Source organism: Nuphar pumila, chromosome 13 (genome assembly GCF_984573655.1).
Source record: "Nuphar pumila chromosome 13, dmNupPumi1.hap1.1, whole genome shotgun sequence".
In the NCBI taxonomy this organism is placed as follows: Eukaryota; Viridiplantae; Streptophyta; class Magnoliopsida; order Nymphaeales; family Nymphaeaceae; genus Nuphar; species Nuphar pumila.
The window spans coordinates 80245513-80269123 of NC_143261.1; the positions used below are offsets into that span (position 1 = coordinate 80245513).

The 23611-nt window shown below is 37.0% G+C and overlaps 1 protein-coding gene across 1 annotated transcript; it reads right to left on the reverse strand.

Annotated features, from left to right (window-relative positions):
* Nucleotides 1–13065: 13065 nt before the first annotated feature.
* LOC149818849 (protein NEN1-like) lies at nucleotides 13066–17299 on the reverse strand. Its single transcript, XM_089986301.1, has 4 exons — nucleotides 17047–17299; nucleotides 16793–16947; nucleotides 13689–14149; nucleotides 13066–13378 (listed from the first exon to the last, which is right to left on the reverse strand). Exons 1-4 carry the CDS (start codon nucleotides 17297–17299, stop codon nucleotides 13066–13068), a joined length of 1182 nt encoding a protein of 393 aa, XP_089842427.1.
* Between the last annotated feature and the right edge of the window lie 6312 nt (nucleotides 17300–23611).

Sequence of the window (23611 nt, forward strand, 5' to 3'; positions counted from 1 at the left end):
CGACGTAATATTAGTATTCGCTTTATTGCCTAGTGTTTGTGTTGCATTTAGGTTTAGAACCACGTATGTGCATATCTTAGAGACGAGCTTACTTTTCTGCACAGCCCACCTACTAGGATCCCCTTAGAGGTGACTGCGTACGATTGGTACCGTACACAGAGATTTGATATTTCTTATGCATAATCTCTGTTATGTGTAACTGTGTGGTGTTTGTTTAGTTTTTGTTGTTTTTAGTTTACTCGCTTTGTGGTTTGCGTGGTTTGGCCGCTAGCGCGTTAGTTAGGTAGAAAACCCAAAATTAAGACGGGTGCTACATCGGACTACTTCAAGGTGTATGCACAAGCAACGATCACTCGACCCGAGCTAATTGAGTCCCGAGTTTCTTGTTAGGAGAACTCCTTATCCTATCACCATGGCCGAAAATCGGTCGTTGTTCCGTACCCTTAAGGAGTACTTCATGCCCACCATATACACTCCCACCTCCTGCATCACGAGACCAGATGTAGGAGCCAATCAATTTGAAATAAAGGCCAGTATCATTCAAATGCTACCATCCTTTCATGGTCTTAGCAACGAAGACCCATATAGTCATATTGATGATTTTTTGGAGATCTGCTCGATAGTGCGGATCAACAATTTTGGAGATGACGCATTGAGGTTGACGTTGTTTCCATTCTCTCTCAAAGATAAAGCTAAACATTGGCTAAAGGCTCTCGATACAGTTCAAATTACCACTTGGGAAGGAATGCAGCGCGAGTTCCTTAAAAAAATACTTCCCAATTGGTAAGACGAAGCAGTTTCGTAAAGCCATAATCAGTTTCTCGCAGATTGAGGGAGAACAATTTCACGAGTCTTGGGAGAGATTGAAAGATCTTCTCCACAAGTGTCCGCATCACCAGGTGCCTCGTTGGCAGTTGGTGCAGTATTTTTATGACGGGCTTACTGAAAAGCACCGTCAAATGGTTGATTTGTCTTGTGGGGGCACTTTTATGCTCAAGAGTGAGGATGAGGCGTAGTCTCTATTCGAGACCTTGAGTGAAAACACGATGCATCATGTTTTGTCTTCACGGCTCGATAGGACTACATCTCTGTCCAGTGGTCCTAGGAAAGTTGAGATTTCCGAAGTTGGGTCTGAGTTAGATTTGCATAACAAGGTTGACCAGTTGACTAGGAAGTTAGATCAATTCCTAGCAAATTCTTCGAGAAGTCCAATAGGAAGAGTGTGCGAGCTATGTGCTAGCCCTGCACATTGTGTTTCTGAATGTCCGGCAGCGCCATTATATCCTGAATTCGTTCAGGAGCAGGTGAATGCTGCCCAAGGTTTCGCTAGACCCATGCCTCATTCATTTACACCATCATATAACCCAGGTTGGCGAAACTATTCCATTTCCCCATCCCATCGGCCCTCTCAGACACAGTATAGACCCAGTAACCCTTCACAAGGTTACTCGCATCCCATTTTTCCACAGGTTCATCCCCAGTCTAGTCTACCTTCTCTTTAGGAGCCCATTCCAAGTTCATCATTTAAGGAGAAGATGTTAGAGGCCTTTTCTGATATCAAGGCCACTTTTTGCTCCCATACGCAGTCGATAGCCAAGCTAGAGACTCAAATGGGACAGTTAGCTCAGACGTTGAGTAGACAAAGCCAAGGGAACCTTCATAGTGAGTCTGTTGTCACATCCAAGGGAGAGGAGTCCATGTCATTTGACTTGCAACCCACTGCTTCATATTCTGTGCAAGTCGAATCTGTTACATCCCTTCAGAGCGAGAAGGTATGTCTCCCCACTCGGGAATCGACTCATGAGCCCCATATCATTTCTACTGACGAGTCGATTTCCGTTATACCTCAGCAGAAGGGGCAAGGCCCTCAGTTGTTACAGTCATCATATAAAGCCCCATTTTCTCAGCCTTTAGGATCACCGATTGTTTTTAGTAAGCAAGAGGTGCAAATGCAGAAGGTGCTTGACCAAGTCAAGCATGATCATATTCACCACTTTTCTGAAGTTGCATTTATTGATAGTCGGTTGATCCTAGACTCTCCATTCTTGACCAGTCTCTCAGATGAGACTAATCTCTATCCTTCATGTCGAGAGAGTCATGATACTACATTTAGAGGTAGAAGGGATGAAAACACAGTGCGTAGTGTCACAGATGACACTCTTTTCTATATAGAGCCCGGTTGAGCCTGACTTCATGTCCATTGATCTCATGGACGATGAAGGATTTTTCCAGGGATCCGTCTGGCAGAGGACGTGAAACTTAGCGCTTTATGGGAGGCAACCCATATCTTATATATTATTAGATTTGCTTAGAATTTATAGATTTTATTTTGTTTTTATTTTTTTTCACGAGTTTTTCATGTTCTTTTTGTTTCATTCATGAGTTTTATGTTTTGTCATGTATACATTGCATTCATAGAACGTATATTTTGAATTCATGTCAGGTCATTCTACTCTTTTCCCTCATTTATTTCTCTCATGTGCATTCACTTAGTTTCATATAAGCATGGGGGAATGCCACTGGGACATGTCATTCAAGCATGGGGGAGGGTGTAGTTTGCACACCTTGATATTTCTGTTTACGTTCTTGCACATGTTTACACATCTCTCATGAAAAGTAGATTTTTAAAGAAAGAAGTTTGAACTTATATGAATGTTATTTCAAATCTAATGTTTTTAGAGGATTTTTAAGCCCCACGAAAAATTTTTCTGACATAGATCTAAAAATTATGGTTGTTTATGAGGATTTCGAAGAAATGATGATAGATACATGTTAGAATTTATTTTGAATCATAAATATGAATATGCACAGTTCTATTTTTGAAAAACTAAGCAAATGAACAAAAAACATAAAAATGAGCTCAAAAGAAAAAAATATAGCATGTGTTAGGTTGTTTGGATAATTCCACAATCCTTAGTAGATGGAACTTAGATGTAAGTTGAAACTTTTAATTTCATTTTCGAAAAGGAGAGTGGAAAACTTTGTGATCCTAAGTAACTGAGAACAGATACAAGTTGAAATGTTTGACTCTCATGTTATAAGGGTGAATGAAGGAAGTCACTTTTATGTCTTAGTTGATATCTTATGGTATGCATTGAAAAAGTATAGAAGATATTGACATTGCACAAGGCATAAAAGCAGACCACACGCAAGCTATAAGAGAAGAATAAGTACGCAAAAAAAAAAGCGTGAAAAAAATGAAAAAATCGAGAAAAGAGCTTAAAAAGAAAGAAAAGTTCAGTGCTTAGAAGTGCGATTGAGAAAACCTGTGCAGAAAACATATGAGTGAGGATAAGTAAATAATAATATGTTTTTATTGGATTTTCTAAGAATAAAACATAAATAATTGTGATATTTAGAAAAGTGAAAGAAATTCTTTTTCTGTGATGGTATATAAAAGATTCTAATTATATTGTGATTTTGAAATAACAGGAAATATTTGTGGAAACAAAGTCTTTGATTACATACTGATTGTGAGGATGTGTAATATTATGCATACATGACAGAGATGTTTGTGGGTAGCATCGCTGCAAACCCTCACGAGACCTTACTCGTCCACTGGGGTAACCCAGGGGTTGAAAGGGCTTGTTGCATGAGCTAAATGCAACCGTGATTCCTACGAAAGTGAGTTAGGTGATAGTTTGATTTCGTGCATTTTTCTAGTTTGCTCGAGGACTAGCAAAACATAAGCATGGAGGTATTTGATCATGCATATATTTTAGGAATTTTTCATATAAAAATATGCATGATTTCATGAAAAAATGATTTAAAAACCCAATTTTATGTTAGTTTCGAGTAAATGTGCTTAAATGATTTAAAAATAGAAAATGCATGAAAAATAGTTTTATTTTACATTTTAATGCCTTTTTTAGTGTTTGACATAATTGTAGTAGTTTAGTTTTTGAAAATCATAAAAAAATTAGAGTTAAAATAGACTTAGTTTTGTATTTTCTAAAACATAGTCATTTTGAGTTGTTTTGTAAATAACTTTTTGAAGAGAGGTTTTTGAAATGCAATTTTACAAAGAAGAAGGACTTATGGAGAAAAGTTCAAAATTATAAATATCATACGTAGGGGGAAGAGAGGCTTGTCTTCTCTCTTTTGCCCAAGCCCTCTCTTCTTCCCCTTCCTCTCCACCTCTTCTTACCTCTTCCTCTTCTTCTCCCTATTTTCCCCTCTTTTTCTCATCCTCTTTCCGGTGGAGAATTCCGACAACGGCTGAAGCAAGAGAGAGGATTCCAACCTCTCTTCTAACCATTCCAGTTCGGTGAGTTCATCTTCTTCTTTTTCTTTTTCTTCTTCTTCTTCTTCTTCTTCTTCTTCTTTTGCTGTTTGATTAGTCTGAATTCTTGTAACAGTAGATATAATGTTTGTTTTCAATTCTATCGTACATTTTAAATTCAGCATACCTAGTATTAGCCTCTGAATTTTATGCATTGTGCTTTATTAGATTTCTTTGTTGTTGTTTTTGTGAAATAAAAAAATCGGTTCACTTTGATCTTCAATCCGATATGCTTTTGCTTCTATCAGTATGATTTCAGTAACTAAGCATAATTCATCAGATTTGTGTGCATCTGATTGGATTTCAATTGTTTTTTTTAGAAATTTGATGTGAAATCCATCATTCTTTGATTTTAAAATCTGTCGCTTGATTCCAAAACATTTCTATAAACATTTGATTGATCATCTGGATCGATATTTTCTTCTTAAGAGACAGATTTGTGCTTTGTTACTTTGATCTGAATGTTTAAATGGATCATCCGATCTGAATGTCATTTTAAACTAACCAGAGGTTGCCAATACTCTGATTTGAAATTCCAGTTCACCGTGACCTGAATCTGTCACAGAAGTTCCGGTGTATCCAGATCCTCTTGATCTGGATCAATTTTTTTGTCATATTTTTGGTTCACCTGAATTGGATCATCTGCAAGACACAGGAAATTACAACGATAGAAGTAATGTTCACCGGAATGACAAATTCAGATCATCTTTAACTTTAATCTGTCGTAATGTCTGTCCGGCAGAGTCATTCCGGTGGGCTGTTGAGAGTTCCGGTGGAAGATATTGAAATTTCTGGTGGCTCAGCTCCCTGAACCAAAAATCGATCGGATTTTCCTGCATCTACCGGAATTCATTTATATTCACCCAAATCCATTGTATTCACTGGATTTCCATTTGATCGAATAGAATCATTTTTTGTTGTCGTGAATATCAAACAGAATCACTCCAACAATGGCTAGAATCCAGATCTTCCTCTATTAGCTGCCAGAATAAATGTTTTTCTGAGTGTTTCTACATCGGCTGGAAGTTTTCCTTCCATCGGAGTTCAGTCATTGCTCTGTGATCTGCCAGATAGCTTAGTTTGCCGGCACTGCAGCAATCTCCGATCAGTTTCCAGTTCTCCGGCAACTTCTCTTACTGAGCCATTGTGAGAGCCGATCATATTGGTGTGAATCAAATGTGAAAAGTTATTTTCACAATGTGTTAAAGAAAAATTGGGTTTTCATAGTCGGTTGAATTTAAAAACTGATTTTCACGGTTGTGCTGATTTTAAAACTGGATTTTCACTGAAATTTATCTTGTTTTTACTGTTGGTTCTCAATGGAACTTTTATTGTTAGCTAATTGATAAAATTAGTTAGCTATTAGTTAATTGAATAGTTAGTTGTTAGTTTATTAAATCATTAGTGATTAGTATAAAATTTTTGTTTGAAGTAGCTAAGTAATGTGTAATTGTTAGATTAGTTATTTTTGTTAAGTATTAAGTATTAGTAAAATGTTAGTAATTGTTTTGGAATTAGTTAGTTGTTATTAGATTTACTTAGAATTAGTTTTCAATTGTAATTAGTCATCTAGATTTCATTAATAATTTCTTTCGTATTTTTAGCATCTAGTTAGTATATTTTGTTTAGTATAAGTTTTATTCTTTTATTTTGTACTGCTCGTGTTCATTTGAATTGCGCAGGATAGCACAGGAGTGGAGCGGAAGTGATTACGTGACACGAAGTACGAAGAATAAAGCTTCGTTTTACTTTTTAGTTTAGAATTAGGACTTTGATTGGGTTTGTAAATATTGCACTTTACGCCCTCTGCGAAGGGTATTCATTTGTTGTAATAGTTAGTTGTTTTTACTTGAACATTTTACATTTCAAATAATTCGGCAATAAAGAGTAGTTTAGATTTGTGTACGAATACGATATATTCCCGTTCCCTGAGTTCGACCCGGTCTCATCCACTAGTGAGAACCGGTTTTTATTATTTGATGTCTGGTTTTCACATGTTTTTCATATAAAAATATTTTCAAAATTACAATGATTTAAAAGAAGACATCAGTTATGCATTATGCCTTATGTTTTGACATTTTCAAGAATCAATCATGGTTAGAACTTGACCCATAGATGAGTTCTCACCTTTTGAAGCTCATCCATGGTTAAAATTTTGATTCATGAATAATGTATCTAGACCCATTCATAGTTCAAAACTTGATTCATACATAAGTTATAATTTTTGAAACCCATTCATGGTTCAAAATTTGATTCATACATAAGTTATCATTTTTGAAACTCATTCATGATTCGAAGCTTGACTTATCATTTGCGAAACCTATTCATGGTTCAAAACTTGATTCATATATAAGTTATGGTTTTTGAAACCCATTCATGGTTCAAACCTTGATTCATATATAAATTTATTTTTTTAACCCATTCATGGTTCAAAACTTGATTTATATAAGTTATTAATGTTAGAAACTCAAGTCATACACAAATTCTCATACTTTTTCATTTTTCAAAACAAAATTATAATGATGACTTAGTGGTAAAACTAAAAAATATATATATATAGCAAGAGATTTACCTCTTACTAGCCAGACATGCTTGAACTGTGCCCACGGTTCAGACCTGGTGGGTTTGAACCGAGCACGGTCCATACCTGGTCATGCAGAGATTATGCCAGATTGTCCTGAACCGAATCACTCAGTTCAGACCTAATATGTGCCTAATTAGGTCTGACCGGCCTAAACCTAGAGACTTGGTTCAGTCTAAGTCTGAATCCAACCTACCCAGACTGGTCTGCCCAGACCAGGCCTGTGTTGGATAGGGCAGACCGATTGGTCAGCCATATTATCCACAAAAAAAAAAAGATAAGAGAGCTACATAAATAGTTTTATGAAAATGCATATCATATGGATATGCATTCAAGCGATTTCACCTTATGCAAACCATGAAGAAAAATGCTTATGAAAATGCATGTGCATATATAATATACATATATATTCATGTGATCTTTATCTATGCAAATCATGAAGAAAAGTGCTTATGAAAATGCATAAGTGTATATATATATATAATATGCATATGTATTCATATGATTTTAATCTATGAAAATCATGAAAAAAATGCTTATGAAAATGCGTGTATATATAATATGTATATGTATTCATGTGATTTTAATCTATTTAAATAATGAAGAAAAGTGCTTGTGAAAATGTATAAGTGTATATATCATATGTATATGTACTCAAGTGATGTTCTATGTGAATCATGAAGAAATATGCTTTAATGTATAAGTGCATACATAATATGCATGTGAATAAATCAATGTTTGAGTCGCACATTTAAAGAGAAATGAATTATGAGATGCCATGTGATGGAATAACCCATGCAATGCATAAATTGTGACAGGAAGTCTCACTTAGCATACATATATCTATATTAAAAATTGTACAACCTCGAGTGTCAATGTCGTATGTAGGTTTTATCTACATGTCGTACCGACTTGAATCATGAGTAATGGCATCCTTGAACCTCAAGAGTTATTGGTAAAACAAAACTTAGCTAAATGATAAAACATTAAAGAAAGAAAGGAATAGTGAAATGGTGGGTCACCTCTCCCTACTAGGCCCCACCTAAATAAAAAAAATGGATATACAGTTGGGAGCTTTAATTAGAGGAAGAGGAAAAGGTGTCTCAACCCTCTCACTTCTCTAAAAGAATTAATAATATAATAATAGAGAAGTCATGAACATTATAGGGGTTTAAGTCAATTTAATGCTTGGAAGGAGAAGATACCACACGTGATGACCTTTTCCCCTTCCCTTAACATTTAATGGACTCCCTATAAATAAGGAGTAACATACATGGTTAGGGGTCTCTCTCTCTCAAACCTCGCATTTGCCTCTTATCTTATTTTCCAACATAATTGACCCTCCTCTGGAAACCTTTCCCCTCCTCATTCCTCTCCTATCCATGCTCTAGTAGAGGCTTTTGAGTGATGTGGTGCAGCCATTGGATTTGCTGCAAGGTGATCTCGCAGCTTGCATCCAACATGTTTTCTTTTAGATCACCCACCAAAACGATTTCTTTTCAAGGTAGGTACCATGACTGCATGCATGTGCATTGATATAGGCTGCATAAGTATTAATCTCTTCATGCTATTGATGCTCTGATTTTATATATGTAATTAGGAAGAAAAGCAAAAAGAAAGATAAAATTTTATGTTTTATAGAAGTGCCCGACATTTTTCTATACATATATGGTTGTGATGTGTTCACAGTATATCCATTAACATGCGATTGAATTTTGGGTTATTGAAAAAAAAAAGGAGAAGAAGATTCAAGTTTTATTTATTGCCTAAGATCAAATATTTGTGTGTGTACAAAAAATTTAGAAATTATGTGTTTTTTTTTAGAAAATGAGATCCAAGTTTTCTTTTAGTTGCTAAAAGACTATTCTGCGTTTGTTGCAAGTAGATTAGTCTGCTTTTTCTTTAAGAATGGTCTTGTGTTTTGATGTTGGGCATAATAAGCTACAATTTTTTATATATATAATGATTTTACGGTTTAATTTTTAATTTGTTGTTTGCATTTTCTGTTAATATGATTTGATATTGGTGGTATATTTCTGGTATGAACCAATATGGGTTATCCTTGAGCAGATTTCAATTCAGAATTTTTCGTTAGCATAACGGAAGCACTGTTGTGCTATATCAAATCAGAATAGTCATGTTTTGGTGCACAACATCTGCTGCACCCTCAGGCTGGGGTCAACCTGACCCTAGCCTGGCTTTTCTTTGACTGGGCGACGACCAACAAGATGCACCACCCTGCTGGTGCGCCAAGCCCATGGCAGATGGCAAGATGTGGGCCTACCATAGTCTAGCTTAAACTAACATGTATATAAAGGGGAGTAATCGGTGATGTACAATGCAGGTTGTTGGAGTAACCCTGTTACAAGCGAGACAGGTGTGCGATATGACCGAGTGGTAGGTTGCATCCTAGTCAATATATGTGAGAAACATGTATATATATTTATATCATTTATTTAAGTTGAAAAAATGTGTGTAAATAATAATGATAATAATAGTAATAATAATAATAATATATAAGAATAATGCAAAGCCATGGTGGATTTTGTAACCTCATTATTGTTCTGTGCACACGAATAGTGAATGTTTTGAGCATTAGTATGGTCGAAATATCACAATTTTTTGATATGTGTTAGCATGATACTTATGCATGATTGAATGATGCAAAGCATGAAAAAGATGTATGTAAGAGTTACTAAAGGACTAGATGTGGCATGAAAAATAAAATAAAATATGCAGTTTGCTATTATATGTAATCTATTGAATGCTCAAGTTAGGCAAGTGCCTCATGACTGTATGAACGATCAACTAAATTAAGTGCCTCAAAGTGGTGGCCTTCAACTTTATGATGAGTTAAGTTGAAATCATATATGCTTGTGCCTTGTGGGGGGCATTAAATTTGTAATTTATTAAATATTTTTTAACTAGGTATGTCAAGAGAATTAACTAATTAAGAAATAATATAAATGTTAATTCTCTTATAGCTTAAAAGGAGACATTAAGCGGTACACTACGCTCATGAAAACATTGTTAAGCACGAAGGGTTGTTTCCCCAGCCGCAGAGAAAGGGGATAGCTACCATTAGTGTTGCGAGGTGGTAGTGAACAAGTTTCATCTGAAATGAAATTATGATATATCAGGTTGAGGGTGTTGGGATTTCTCTCTTGATAGATTATTGTCCTTCACCTAGGGTCGGAGAAGATATGTAAGGCCCAAATAATAAAATATAATTTGATAGAATATACCCCCTGGCCATGCCTTTAATATGGATATTGTCAGTGTTGTACCCACACAGTATTGTAAAAAAGAAGCAAAAATGTATTGTGCATTTAGTGAATCATCTCATGCATCATTTAAGAAAGAAAATGTAAATAAGAGAGTTGTAAGCTACTCATATCTAAGGTGGATGTTTTGCTTGCACTGGTAAGGCATGGATAAATTGAATGATCATGCATGAGTGAACTTGTTGCATATGATGTTGAAGTGTTGTATGACAATTATTTATCTACACACTGATAATTATTTATTTACTATATATATATGAAAAGATTGTTGCTTTATGGATGCCTATCTCTATGCATGTATGATTTGTCATTATATTCCTACGGGGGTTGTGGATATTAACCCTTACAAAATTTCAGCTACTGAATGATCTACTGAAGTGGTGGTGGGAAGTTGAGGCGGAGTCAGAGAGCCAAATCATTTTTTCCCTTGAAACAGGACTTTGAACAGTCATTTTTTTTTTTTAGAACTTAGTATTGTTTACTTATATATTGGACAATACTTTAGTTATGAGAAATGAATGCTTATGTCTAATAATGTTTTTCCCAAAAAATCGAGTACTATTATGTTTGACCGATATGTAACACGTCTAAGGTTTTAAGTCAAAAGGTTTAGAAAGTTTTTGCTAATAGAAAAAAAAATCATGTGTTTTAAGGGTTAAAAATCTTGGGGTCTTATAATACCTTTGAGTATGAACATGCTTCATGGGCTGATGTACACCTACTATTATACCCTATATGAATTTGAAACATAATGATCTATCTTTGGGTAGAATCATTGCTTCATAAAGTCACACATAATTGCAAACTCATACCACTTTGGTGATTGCAAGAGTGAGTTGATCAAGATCTATTACCGTAAGTATATTCATATTGCAAAGCATGCCACAACACATATACTTTGAATTCAGTCTTAATCTCATACATAAATATCATGAACAATTCAAAACAATCATAAAATGTATATAATATCATGCTAAAGTCACATATCCATGTTAAAAATGACATATAAAAGTATGAGAATGATGACAAAAGCATGCCATTCCAGGTAATAACTGAAATTTGAATAAAAACTACCTCAAATAGGTCCTTAAAGACCATGAACCAGTTTTGAAAACCCTGAGCCGGTCCTGAAAAACCTGAACTGGTCTAGTAAGACCATTAACAGGTCCTGAAAAACCCTGAACCAGTCCAGAAAGACCTTAAACCAGTCTTGTATGACCCTGAACCTGTTTTATAAACCCCGGAACTGGTTCGGGAAGACCCTAGACTGGTTCAACTCTTTTAAAGGGCTAACAGGGTCCGATTGTGGACCAGATCCAACCCTCCCACGGATCCAGACCACAAACCTAAGACCCAGGTCGGATCCAAGGATCCAAACCCTGTCTACCCAAAAAACAAGCACCTAGATCGGGTTTTGGATAGGACCAACACCCGTTTGCCAAAATGAACCCCAAACCTAGGTCGAATCCAAGGATCCAGACCCAATCTACCCAGAAAACAAGCACCTAGATCGGGTTCTGGATTGGACCAAGACCCTATCCAACCAGATACCAGGTCCCTGGTTTGGGTCCTTGACCGGAACCGGGCATGACAGAGATAGATCTGGTCCACCCGAAATCCCAATACTGGGTTCGAGTCTTGGACCGAGTCAAGGTTAGACCCAGTCCATCCGGAAGCCAAGTACTGGATCTGGGTCCTCGATCAGGTCCACCGGGTCAGGATTCACTGTAGCTACAGTGAACCCCGACCCACCACCATAAACATTTTTTTAAGGGTTATGCCCCCTCCCATTATTCTACACTGCCTCCACCATTGGTGGCCGGCCACGGCTGTTGTTGGCCTTCCTGTCTCAGTCGTTCGCTGACAACTGTAACAGTGAAAATAAAAACCTAAAAAAATAGACAAGGCGGGGGAACGCTGACTGAGACCCAAGCGACCCTGCTCGCTGACGGTTATAACCGGCAGCCTCGATGGGGCCTGGACAACATCAGCTATCGACCTGCATGCGATGGGTCATCGGTCGACACCTCCCTCCTCGCCGCCGACTTCCCAATCTGAATGGGAGTTCGGTGGGGGAGAAGAATCAGCCAACAATTATTCCACTCTTTGTCTCTCTCTCATTTACACGTCGGTGGCTAGACGTTGAAGCCCAGACCCAGCTGATCATCGATGGTCAACACTAGCTCAAACTTGGGCAACGAGGACTCGATGGGAAATGAGAGAAAGAGATGAGAATTTCAGCGAGCATGGCATGGATGGTAGCGCACCCACACAAAACCCAATGTTGGAATAAAATGTTAGGGAACGCCACTTACCGAAAGTGGCCATTGTTGATCCGGACGATGCTTCGATGGAGGTGGATTGTTGGCGTTCTCCTCAGTCAATCGATGCCTACGATGAGCCCAGGTCGTCAAGTCGATAAGTGAGCAGGACTCTTAGAACCTAGAGTTTGAGAAAAACCAAAATCACGTAGCTCTCATCACACTACTACTGTGGTGATTTATATAGTGAGATAATTCAGTAGTGGGAGGTCTATATTCAAACTGTCCTGTAACCATAACCTCCATCTAGATTGAAAACAACCCTTGATATTCCCGGGTCAATATCAGGTTGGATTCCATCCATAGTCCAACAAACACTCAACTACCGATAATCCAACTATCTAGCTATCTCATTCGACCCATCTAGGTCTAAGCAAATTGACGCATGCTACCAACAACTTTTTTATACAAGAGGGACTTCATTAAACTAAAGATTTTAAGGGCAAATCTTCACAAACCAACTTTATTTTTATCTTACAAACTTGTACAACAATTTAGTAATTGCATGCCTTCAGCACATTATTGTTTTTATGGGGTACTTCATACATACAATAGGCAATAGGCAATAGGCATTGGTAACAACTACTTAAAGCTCACTCATCTCTCAAGTAGTTTGGCTGAGCGGAGAGGAGACCGAGTCAGTTTTCTTTCTTTGTGTGCAGGCTTCAGTGAGCTCAAGAGAACTGATGTCACAGGAAGGAACAACTTCTCTGCTATCAATCGAATTCCGATAGCCTGCCCATGATCATAACTCTTGAAGCTGAAACAGGCATCGATTAGATCTCCAGTGACGAACAATCTTCTCAGTGTGGAAGCATCTGCACGGCTTAAAGGAAGCCTAGAGGTTGTGCCCTTAAGATACAACTCTGTTTTGAGTGTGGAAGTGTCTCCTTTTGCAACAACCGGGATGCTGCAAATCAAAAGAGCAAGTAAGCAAGCCAATATATATATATATATATATAAACCACAGGCTACTTTAGTGACAAACCTTGTAATATTTTCTGAACAAGAATATAGGCTAGGGAGAAATCTCGGCTAAGACCATGATATATTGAAATTACTACCTATATATCACAAAGATTCGTGGACTCAAGGACATGGGATGCGACCCCAAAGGGGTTAGCATAGTAGGAGCAGTCGGTGTTGGACTCCCATGTGATTGGTGCATCACCAGCAAGAAAACTGAAAGTATATAGTATATACCAAGTGGAATAACTTACTGAAGTTTGATGGCGGGGTCCACTCCTGGTTGGTCACCTGTCTGGAATTCAAGAGGCCTCCACTGTGAGCTGCTCCCATTCTTTGATGAGACATCCCTAGCAAGCTTATCACATGTAACGAGCAGTGAAGACAGTGCTGGAGATGTTTCAACTACTAGGTTGATCAGTTTTGGCTGTTTAATTAGGTCAGCTTGATCACAAAGCGCTGCTTGGTCCAGCCCAGACAGGACCTTCAGTTGCACGCCACGTAGTCCCAAGGGGCTGTTGTTGTAGAAGAGCCTTATCTCTTCCCCTCCATAAGAGGATGTGTCGAGGACTGCATTTACAGAAGGTATGGAAATTTGGTGGGGCTCCAGGAACTCGCTACACCCACTGTAAGGTTCATCATGATCAGCAGTGCCAGGGCCACTTGGGGAGGCCAAATAATTGTCAATGGTCAAACCAACTGGAAGGCTAGACTCCTGCACCAGAGTTGCCATGGGAATTAAAGACGTTATAATATTCACCAACTACATACATATTAAACCGATACTTCATCAATTGAAAGCTCTCTTTCCACTAAAAAAATAAATAATAATAATTAACTTTTAGATTTACAAAATTAATTTCTTGGCCATGGGGCCATCTCTTCTTATTCATGTTTAGCCACGATAGGTATGTGGTTAGGTCTTGTTGGATTTGAATTTGAACAAAAACTTTTGAAGTTGTGTCTTCATCAAATTAGATCTATAATGTCATTAGGGTTAACAGGACGTCACGAGTTTGAAACCATAGAGGGCATGGCCAAAGCTGGGTGTGCAGCTCCCAAAAGGCCAATGGGAATCTCAAAATCACCCTTCCTTTAAGAACCGTGATATTAATTAACTCTAGTTAACAGTCTACCATGGTTAAATGGACTTCTCGAATTACTAAAAGTCATTTTTGGATGTATGTTTTACATGGTGCCCTTCTTTTCTATGAGATTACACGGGCCTGGCCTGGCCTGTCTACCTTTCTCTAGTCCTACTTGCTTAGATGCCTGTGTGCCCAAGCTTAAGTTCTCAAATTCAATCCATCTGTGTGCAACGTTTTTTCATATGCAATGTTATATTTGGCTTGTGCTAGGTTATTTTCAGCCTTTTGATTTGATCTTGGAAAGGGACTTATAATGATGGGAAGTTCTGGGCTCAAAGCCTGGTTAATTTGCAGAATGGGATTAATCTTGCTGCAACTTCTGTTAACCGTATTCGGATATCCATCAAATCAAATCAGTATATATATATATATATATATATATATATATATATATATATATATATATATATATATATATATGTCTCATATTCAGTAGCAAAAAATCAAAACCATATCTGTACATGATTGTAGTCGATCATTTTAGCTTATTAGATCCGACTAAATGAATGGAGTCAGCTTCAGTCAGATATCGGATAAAATCCGAACATCCCTATAAACCCATGCTTCAAGGAATAAAAGAAACACGAAAACATCCGAATGTCATAGTGTATGAAATTACCAAGAGTAGGACAGTTGCACCATGTTTGACAAGCTGCAAATTCATCCGAATGTCCTCCAAGTTCCTGCGACAATTAAGACATGAAACGGGTCTAGCTAATACGTACCTTTGAAGATCAATTGAAGGTGAGGCTGAACATTTGGATCTGGATCTAATGCATACGCTGGGTTGAGTGAGGGGTACCCCCAGTTGGACCCAGATAAGGATCCAGGTTGGGCTAGTTGACAGGGTTCATATTTGGTCAGATCCACCAAATGTTCTATCTAGTAGAAACCGTCAAATTTTTTTCTTGTAGATATTAGTTTATTTAGTAGAAAAACAAATCTTAGGTTATTTTTTCAAAAATCAACGGCCCACAATGCACTCCCTGGAGTCGAGGGGGTAAGCTCTCTGAGTTTTACGACCGACATGGACAGAGGAGACCGTCAGTACGTCTGGCTGAGCCAGCGTGGCTAGGTCTCCCTGCTTGGAGGCTGTTTCTCCGAGTAAAGAAAAAAAAAAAAAAGGAAGAAGAAGGAAAGAAAATACCGATGCTTTTGCTGTCCAAGCCCAAAATAAGCAGCTAAACTACCCATCTGTAAGGAAAAGACATCAAGCAAATATGATGAGTTATTTAATTAATAAAAATGAACATAGTAAGACTTTACACATTTTTAACACAAGAAAAATATATAGATTTTAAATAACGAAGCAACATAATCATCCTAAGACGTGGGATCAACCTACTTCAGAGTGAACTATATTTCCTGTTTTGGAAACACTAAAGTTTCCATTAAATCCAACAACTAAAAACTCATCCACAATCCATTGGATCATATCGTCTATTGATCATATCTTCAAACTCAATTTAATTTGAAAATCATGGCAAGAATGATGAATTTTAAAGATGGTTGAAATGAAGAGTCTAAGAATATGCTTTATGGCAAGCCAAATTTACCATGAATTTTAACCCCCAATTGAGCTCAATAGATCTTCAAAAAAAGTACTCAGGAATCGGTTATATTGACAAATTGATTGAAGTTTGAGCATATATATATATATATATATATATATATATATATATATATATATATATATATATATATATATATGAGAGAGAGAGAGAGAGAGAGAATTAAATAGGTAATTAAATTTTTTTATCATATTTTAAGAATTATGCATTCATTCCGATTGTAAAATTAGAAAGAAAAAAAATGCCAAGCTAATACATTGAAATTCAGAAAATGAGTGGTGTGGGAAAACGGTTGGCAACTTAGGCTCTCTTTATACTGATTAATATATAGGGCAAAAATTAAAAGCAGCACCAAGTTGTCCCCATGGGTACCACTAACTAGCTCCACCCTTGGCTATACGTCTATACTAGATTATAAACTACATGGCATACCAACCAGGTGTCAATGAGCACAATGAAGGCTCAGACCTACCATAAATTGTTACGATGAAGATGATGATAAAAATAAGAACAATAAAGATTAAAGATTTAGGTGACCCTGTCCTGGTTCGAAGAATGGGCTCATTAAGTGACCCGATCCTCGGCAAGGGTTCCTCATTATAAAAAATAAAAATAAAAAACATGAAAAGGAAGAATTGCCTTCATGTTTCCTGTCTTCATCTCAAACTTCTTCAACAAGTCCATAGAATCAATGATTCCTTTCGGTTCGGGCGCTGTGCGGCCGATCTCCTCAAATGCTTCGCGAATTTGGATACGGATGAACTTGTGCATGTTGTAGCCAACCCAGACCCTTCCTGTAGGATCTCCATTAAATTTTTTGAAGCACTACTAACAATTCAGAAACATCATGGCAAGGAACAATAATCAATTTAAGGCCAGTCCAATATTGTCACCTTGAAGCAAATCAAACACATGGTCTGCAATCTGTTTGAAGGAGGGAGCCCCCAAGAGAGCTGCCCTCATGATCCCTTTACGTTCAAGTGACGTAGGAGGGAGATATGAAGTGTCGGTGGGCCTGACCAGCGTAGAGAAGGTGTAGAGCTCCTCTAGAGTCCTGGGGCACACAAGGATGACCCCAAACTCCAGCAGAGAGTGCTTGCAGTTGGTGCCGAAGGGCCCAGTTGTTTTCAAATTTAACCAAACCATAGCTGCACGATCCATGATATATACTCTCTCTCTCTCTCTCTCTGGGTGTATTGCATGGTGGTGAAAGAGTGAGCTTATATAGATGTTGAGGGGACAAAGGGGAGGGGGAGATTGATTCCTTTTTTAGACAAGGGTTGCATTTGCCTGAAGCAATAAAAGATGTGGTTTGGAAATGAAGCGATACCATTACTAGATGAGATTCAGATCATGTCATTCGTCAAGATCGAAACCGTCGATTTATTTCGTCGATGCGCGCCATGTGGCCGGCCCAGCGGGTCGCTAACGGCGTAACGATGAATTTCGAAAATATTAAAAAAAAAAGGAAACCTAGACGATTGTCTTTTGGGAATCTCTCTCTCTCTCTCTCTCTCTCTCTCTCTCTCTCTCTCTCTCCCTCCTCTGCAGCATTGCGAATATGGATCTTCAGCAGTATTTCTAGTGTCTCCTTTTTGAATCGACTCTGCTTTTGGAAATCTGTGTCTTTCGTGTTGAGAATGTTGAAAGTTTTTTATTCTCTCGCTCTGGTTATTTTGCTCTCTCTCTCTCTCTCTCTCTCTCTTCGATGTTAAGTTGGATGGTTCCATTTCATTTTTTTTTTGTACAGGAACAGGAAGATGGGTGGCCTCTTGGTTTGCCGCCATTAAGTAGTCTGAGCCCATTTCCTTGGATACTTGGGTGACCAGTTCTCCCGCTTGTTCCTCTATCTCTTCTTCATATTCGGATACACAGGTAGGAACATAACTTATATTTTTTTTTTTCTTGTTGGTTATTACAAAATGCAGGTTTTCCTTGATCCTTTTCAAGCTTCTTTGCTTTCTGCCTTTAGTTGTTGTTCTGATCATGGATGGAGAAAAATTAAAAAGAATGCTTTAAAATGTTTAAAGAAATTTAACCCCCTTAAAAAATATTTAAAAAATGAATTGAATCGGCCAACATTGTTTATACCAGTTAATTAAATCTGTTTTTACTCATACCCTGATCACAAGATGAACTGATCAATAGGGAATGTCCCACAATCATGGCTGCAGGCTTGGCCCTGGCATGTACATATTGAAGTTGTGTTATATTTTGTGTTTTTTGGCAATCTTCTAGATTTCAATCCTCCTGATCTTGTTCTGGTCGTCTTTTGGCATCATCTATATTATTCTGTTGGAAGTCATGCAAGTAGGCAGTGTCTAGCTTCCGAAACAGATGATGGTGCTCATCATCATACCTATATAGTTCAGATAAAGTTACTGTACAATGTGTGGCCATTATCTGCACATGTCGACATATTCACGAACAAGTGCCCGTTCATGGATATGCTTGGGCAGTTATCAAAATCAATTTCAAATAAACCTTTATAAAACCGTTTTTGTTTTTTGCATGTTCCAACAATCTCGCTGAGCTTATATGCAAAGCTGAGCCAAAGGGAAACCGAGACATGCAAATTATAAAATGAGGACATCCTCAACAGTCGAGTGTGCGAACAACACAACAGAAAGCCTCTCGAAGCAAGCCTTAAAAACCCTAATCTTTTTTCTTCTTCCTCTCTTGCTCGAACTACTTTCATTTCTTCTTCTGCTGTTGCGCCATCCATCAGTGGTATCAGAGCAGGTTGAGATCCTTGGAGTCTGTTGCATCCTTATTCTTCTTTTGCCTATCGAAACCTGCAAGGAAAGCGTGACAAGTTAATCGAGCTTTAGGAAGCCCTCTATTTTTTTTTTCTGTGACTGCAAATATGCACATACACAGGATATTTTTGATATTTTCTTTAATGCATTTTTGCTTGAGGGATTAGAAGACTAGAGGCCTTTCTCTGATCTGTGTTGCGTCTAATGTCTGAAAGCATGCAGTAAACATTTCCTTCTGTGTTCTGTGCTACTTCTATATATCTGAAGAGAACTATACCTGTGATGAAGAGTTTTTTTTTTCTTTCATCTGTAGCAACCTACAACAAGAATACGAGTCTAAATAAAAAAAACTATCCTTTGTTTGTCTGTCGCCGTTCCTTTTTTTCAGTGACCGCTGCTACTTTTTTAGCGGCCCCGCCCTATGATCTGCTTTTTCTGTTCTCTCTCTCTCCTTGTCTGAAACTGTAACCGGTAGGAAAGATAGTAACCGACGTTCCTGAAAAAGCAAACAAAACAACAGTATACCGAAAAACTCATTTGAGAAAACCCCAAAAAAGGAAAACACTGGAAGTTGGTCGTCTGGCTATCAGTTTGGTTTGAGTCTCTTCCCACAGATAGATCTGAGTCGGGAGCACTGACCCAAACACTCGGCAGAGCTTCCCATTGGAATCCCTGACCAGAAACTTGAAAGAGGAGTTCGGCTTCTCCGACGAACTTTTGAGAGAAGAGAGAGAAAGTCGACTGAAAAATAAAATTTTCAGTCGACTTTAGGGTATTTATACCCAGTGGTGCAAAAATACATTAATGTCCTTCTGTTTTGCAGGTTATTCAAAAACCAGTTATAATATTTAAAATTTTAACCCGCATACTTTTTTTTTTAAAATTGCTAAAAGAGGTTTGCGTGTTTGATTTTACCAAAAATTCTATTATGAAGCCCGAGAATGTTTAAATTTACAGAAATAAGTTTTTTTGTTTTAGTATTAATATTTCTTCATGACTTCGGCTAAAGTCCGCTTATTATTTTTTTTATTGATTCTTATTTTCTTGACGTAACATTTTATAGGTCGATACTGATTCGTGGTTTACTATTTCATTTCTTAATATATATATATAATAGAATAAATATAATATAATAACAATAAATAAATTGCTATAAATTAAAATATACAAAAGCGTAACATGATGACTAGCCGTGTGTGTGCTTCTGAACTTGCCAAAACTGATAAGTTAAATAGAATAAATTTTTTAATCTGGAAAAGAAGAATACCTTTAGCTCTTACACTTGAGGGTTTGAAATATGTACTACACAAACAAATAGAAAATCCTGGAGAAACAGGGTCAAAAGAGGAAAAAGAAAAATATGAAAAATATTTAAGAGATGATCTTATAGCTAGAATAATTATGCTAACATATATGGATGATGACCTGATTAGAGTCTTTGAAGACTATAAAACAACTAATGAAATGATGGAAGCAAATGGGTCTAAATTTGATACTATATCCGAAATACATGTTCAACTGTTATTAGAACAATACAACTCATATAAAATGAAAGAGTCAGATAGCGTAGTAGATCATGTGAACTGTATGCTGGTCATGGCAAAAGACTTAGCAATAGCTGAAAACGTGATACCTGATATGATGCAAATCTCAACAATCTTGTATAGTCTGCCTGTATCTTGAAGGATGATAACCACAACACTTAGGCTGAATACTAAAAGTTTAAACCTTAATGAGTTACCTCTCCAACTGGCAATAGAACAAGAACACATGGTCAATGACAAAAAGTCAAAACTCATGATAGCTCAAGATGTCACATCCAACAATCAAGTACCCTTTAAAAGGACATGACACCAACTTAAGAAGGCCTTAGAGAAATGGACCTCAAGTAAAGTGCTTTAAATGTGAAAAGATGAGACACATCCAAAGGAACTGCAGGATAAATACCTTCAGCAAGAACAATGAACAACATGGGAAATAGAACAACAAAAGAAGACCTGATAATAAAGAAGTTGTATGCGTGGTGTCTGAATGCCTTTTTGCAAATGAGAAACTCTCAGGATGGTGGGTTGATTCTAGAGCAACCCGACACATAGCCAAGACCACAAATGAATCTGTAAACATGAAAGAACTAGGTTCAGGAGAACATAAGGTGTACATGGGAAATAACACCTACCGCGATGTACGTGGAATTGGGTCTTATAGACTTAATGTAGGTGAAACAAGTGTCCTTTTTAATGAAGTTCTTTATGTACCCTCGATGAGGAGGAATTTAGTTTCTATCCCTGCATTGACTGAAAAAGGATTTGAAGTCAGATTCATTCCTGAGAAAGTCACAAAAGGAAAATATAGTAGAGTCCTATTTGAAGGAACATTTATCAAAAAACATTGTATGTTTAAGTTGTATGATAATAAAGAATCAATTTCTGCTTATATTGATTGTGTCTTTAACATTGATATAAATACATGGCATAAAAGACTTGAACATATAAGCATAAAGAAAATGAAAAATTTAGCACAACAAGGAATCATTCCTACATTCAATGAATCACACTTTGAAAAATGTGAAACTTGTATATATGAAAAAATGGCTAGGAAACTTTTTCCACCAAATGTTGTATGTGCTAAAGAATTGTTAGAAATAATCCATACTGATATTTGTAGACCATTTAGAGTCCAAACTCACAGCGGAATGTTATATTTTATAACATTTATTGATGATTTCTCAAGATTCGGCTATTTATACCTGATTAAACATAAATCAGAAGTTTTTGAGAAATTTAAAGAATTTAAAAGCGAAGTTGAAAGACAACTTGGAAGATATATTAAAATAATTAGGCCAGACAGGGGAGGTGAATACACCTTAAATGAGTTTTATAAATTTTGTAAAGATCTTGGCATTAACAGGCAAAGAACCATTCCAAGAACACCACAACAAAATGGTGTTGCAGAGAGGTATAATAGAACCCTCTTGATCATGGTTAGGACCATGTTGGTAGGAGCACAATTACCCAAAGTTTTTTGGGGTGAAGTTGTAAATACAACAATGTATACCCTGAATAGAGTGCCCTGCAAAGTTGTCCCAACAACTCCGTATGAAAGATGGACTGGTATGAAACCAGATTTGAGCCATCTTATCTGTAGCACATGCTAAGATTTTGGATCCAACTATGGATAAGTTGGACAATAGATCTGTTAGAGGTATTTTTATTGAATATCCTAAAGGATCAAAATGCTACATGTTATATCATGAAAGGTTAGGACTGATTGAGAGTAGAGATGTTGAGTTTCTAGAAGGACTCAACAATGAATCCAGTGATCCCATTGAGGATCATTTTGATTTATTGGATGATTTTGATGATCAAGATGAACAGTTTGGCAATGAACCAACTGTGAATCAGTCAAGCAATGAACCAACTGATCCAGGCTCCTCTACTTCTCAAAGTTTAAGCGGTCATAAGAGGACTAGAGCTCCTTCATCCTATCGAGATGATTATTATGTGTATCTGACTGAAGAGTTATGCTATTCAGTAGATATAGATGGAATGACCGATAATCTATCATATTCTGATGCTATTAAATCACATGAAGCATCAGAATGAAAAAGGGCTATGGATGAAGAAATAGAATCCATTGAAAAGAATCAAGTCTGGGAATTAACTGATCTTCCTGAAGGAAGAAAATCAGTCGGGTGTAAATGGGTTCTTAAAAAGAAGTACAAAGCTGATGGGTCAATAGACAAATTTAAAGCAAGACTGGTAGCCAAAGATTTTTTTCAAAGGCAAGGTGTTGATTACACTGAAACCTACCTACCAGTTGCTATGTTTGCATCCATCAGGATAGTATTATCCATAGCAGCTCATTATGATCTAGATGTGTGGCAGATGGATGTAAAAACTGCCTTCTTGAATGGTAACTTAAAAGAAACTATCTATATGTTTCAGCCAGAGGGATATGTCACAGATAGTGACAAAGTATACAAGTTGAAAAAATCCTTGTATGGGCTTAAGCAATCACCTAGATAGTGGTATTTGGCTTTTCATAAAGCAATAACCAAGATTGAATATAAAGCCAATCAATTAGACCGTTGTGTATATGTCTGAAAAAGTGGGAGTCACTTTTGCATTTTATCTCTTTATGTTGATGATATATTGTTGACTGAAAATGATAATAATATGATAGTCAACACAAAGAGTTGGTTGTATACCAACTTTAAAATCAAAGATATGGGTGAAGCTTCATATATTTTGGGAATCAAAATTACCAGAAATTGAGAATAAAAAATTCTCAGCTTGAGTCAAGAAAGATATATTGACTATATTTTGAAGAAATATAGAATGCATGACTCGAAACCCATTGGGACTCCGATTGCTAAAGGGGTGAACTTAAGTAAAAGTGATTGTTTAGGAGAAAACCAACAAAGACTAGATGTGCCTTATGCTCAGGCTGTTGGAAGCTTAATGTACGTTATGCTCTGTATAAGACCTGATATAAGTTTTGCAGTAGGTCTTGTTAGAAGATATCAAAGTAATCCTGGTTGGCCTCACTGGCAGGCTATAAAAAAAATCAATATTTAAAAGGCTCAAAAGGATTACAGTTGAGTTTTCAATCTAACAAACTTGATTTGATTGGGTACTCAGATGCTGACTTTGCAGGATGCAAAGATCACAACAAGTCTACCTCTGGCTATATCTTCCTG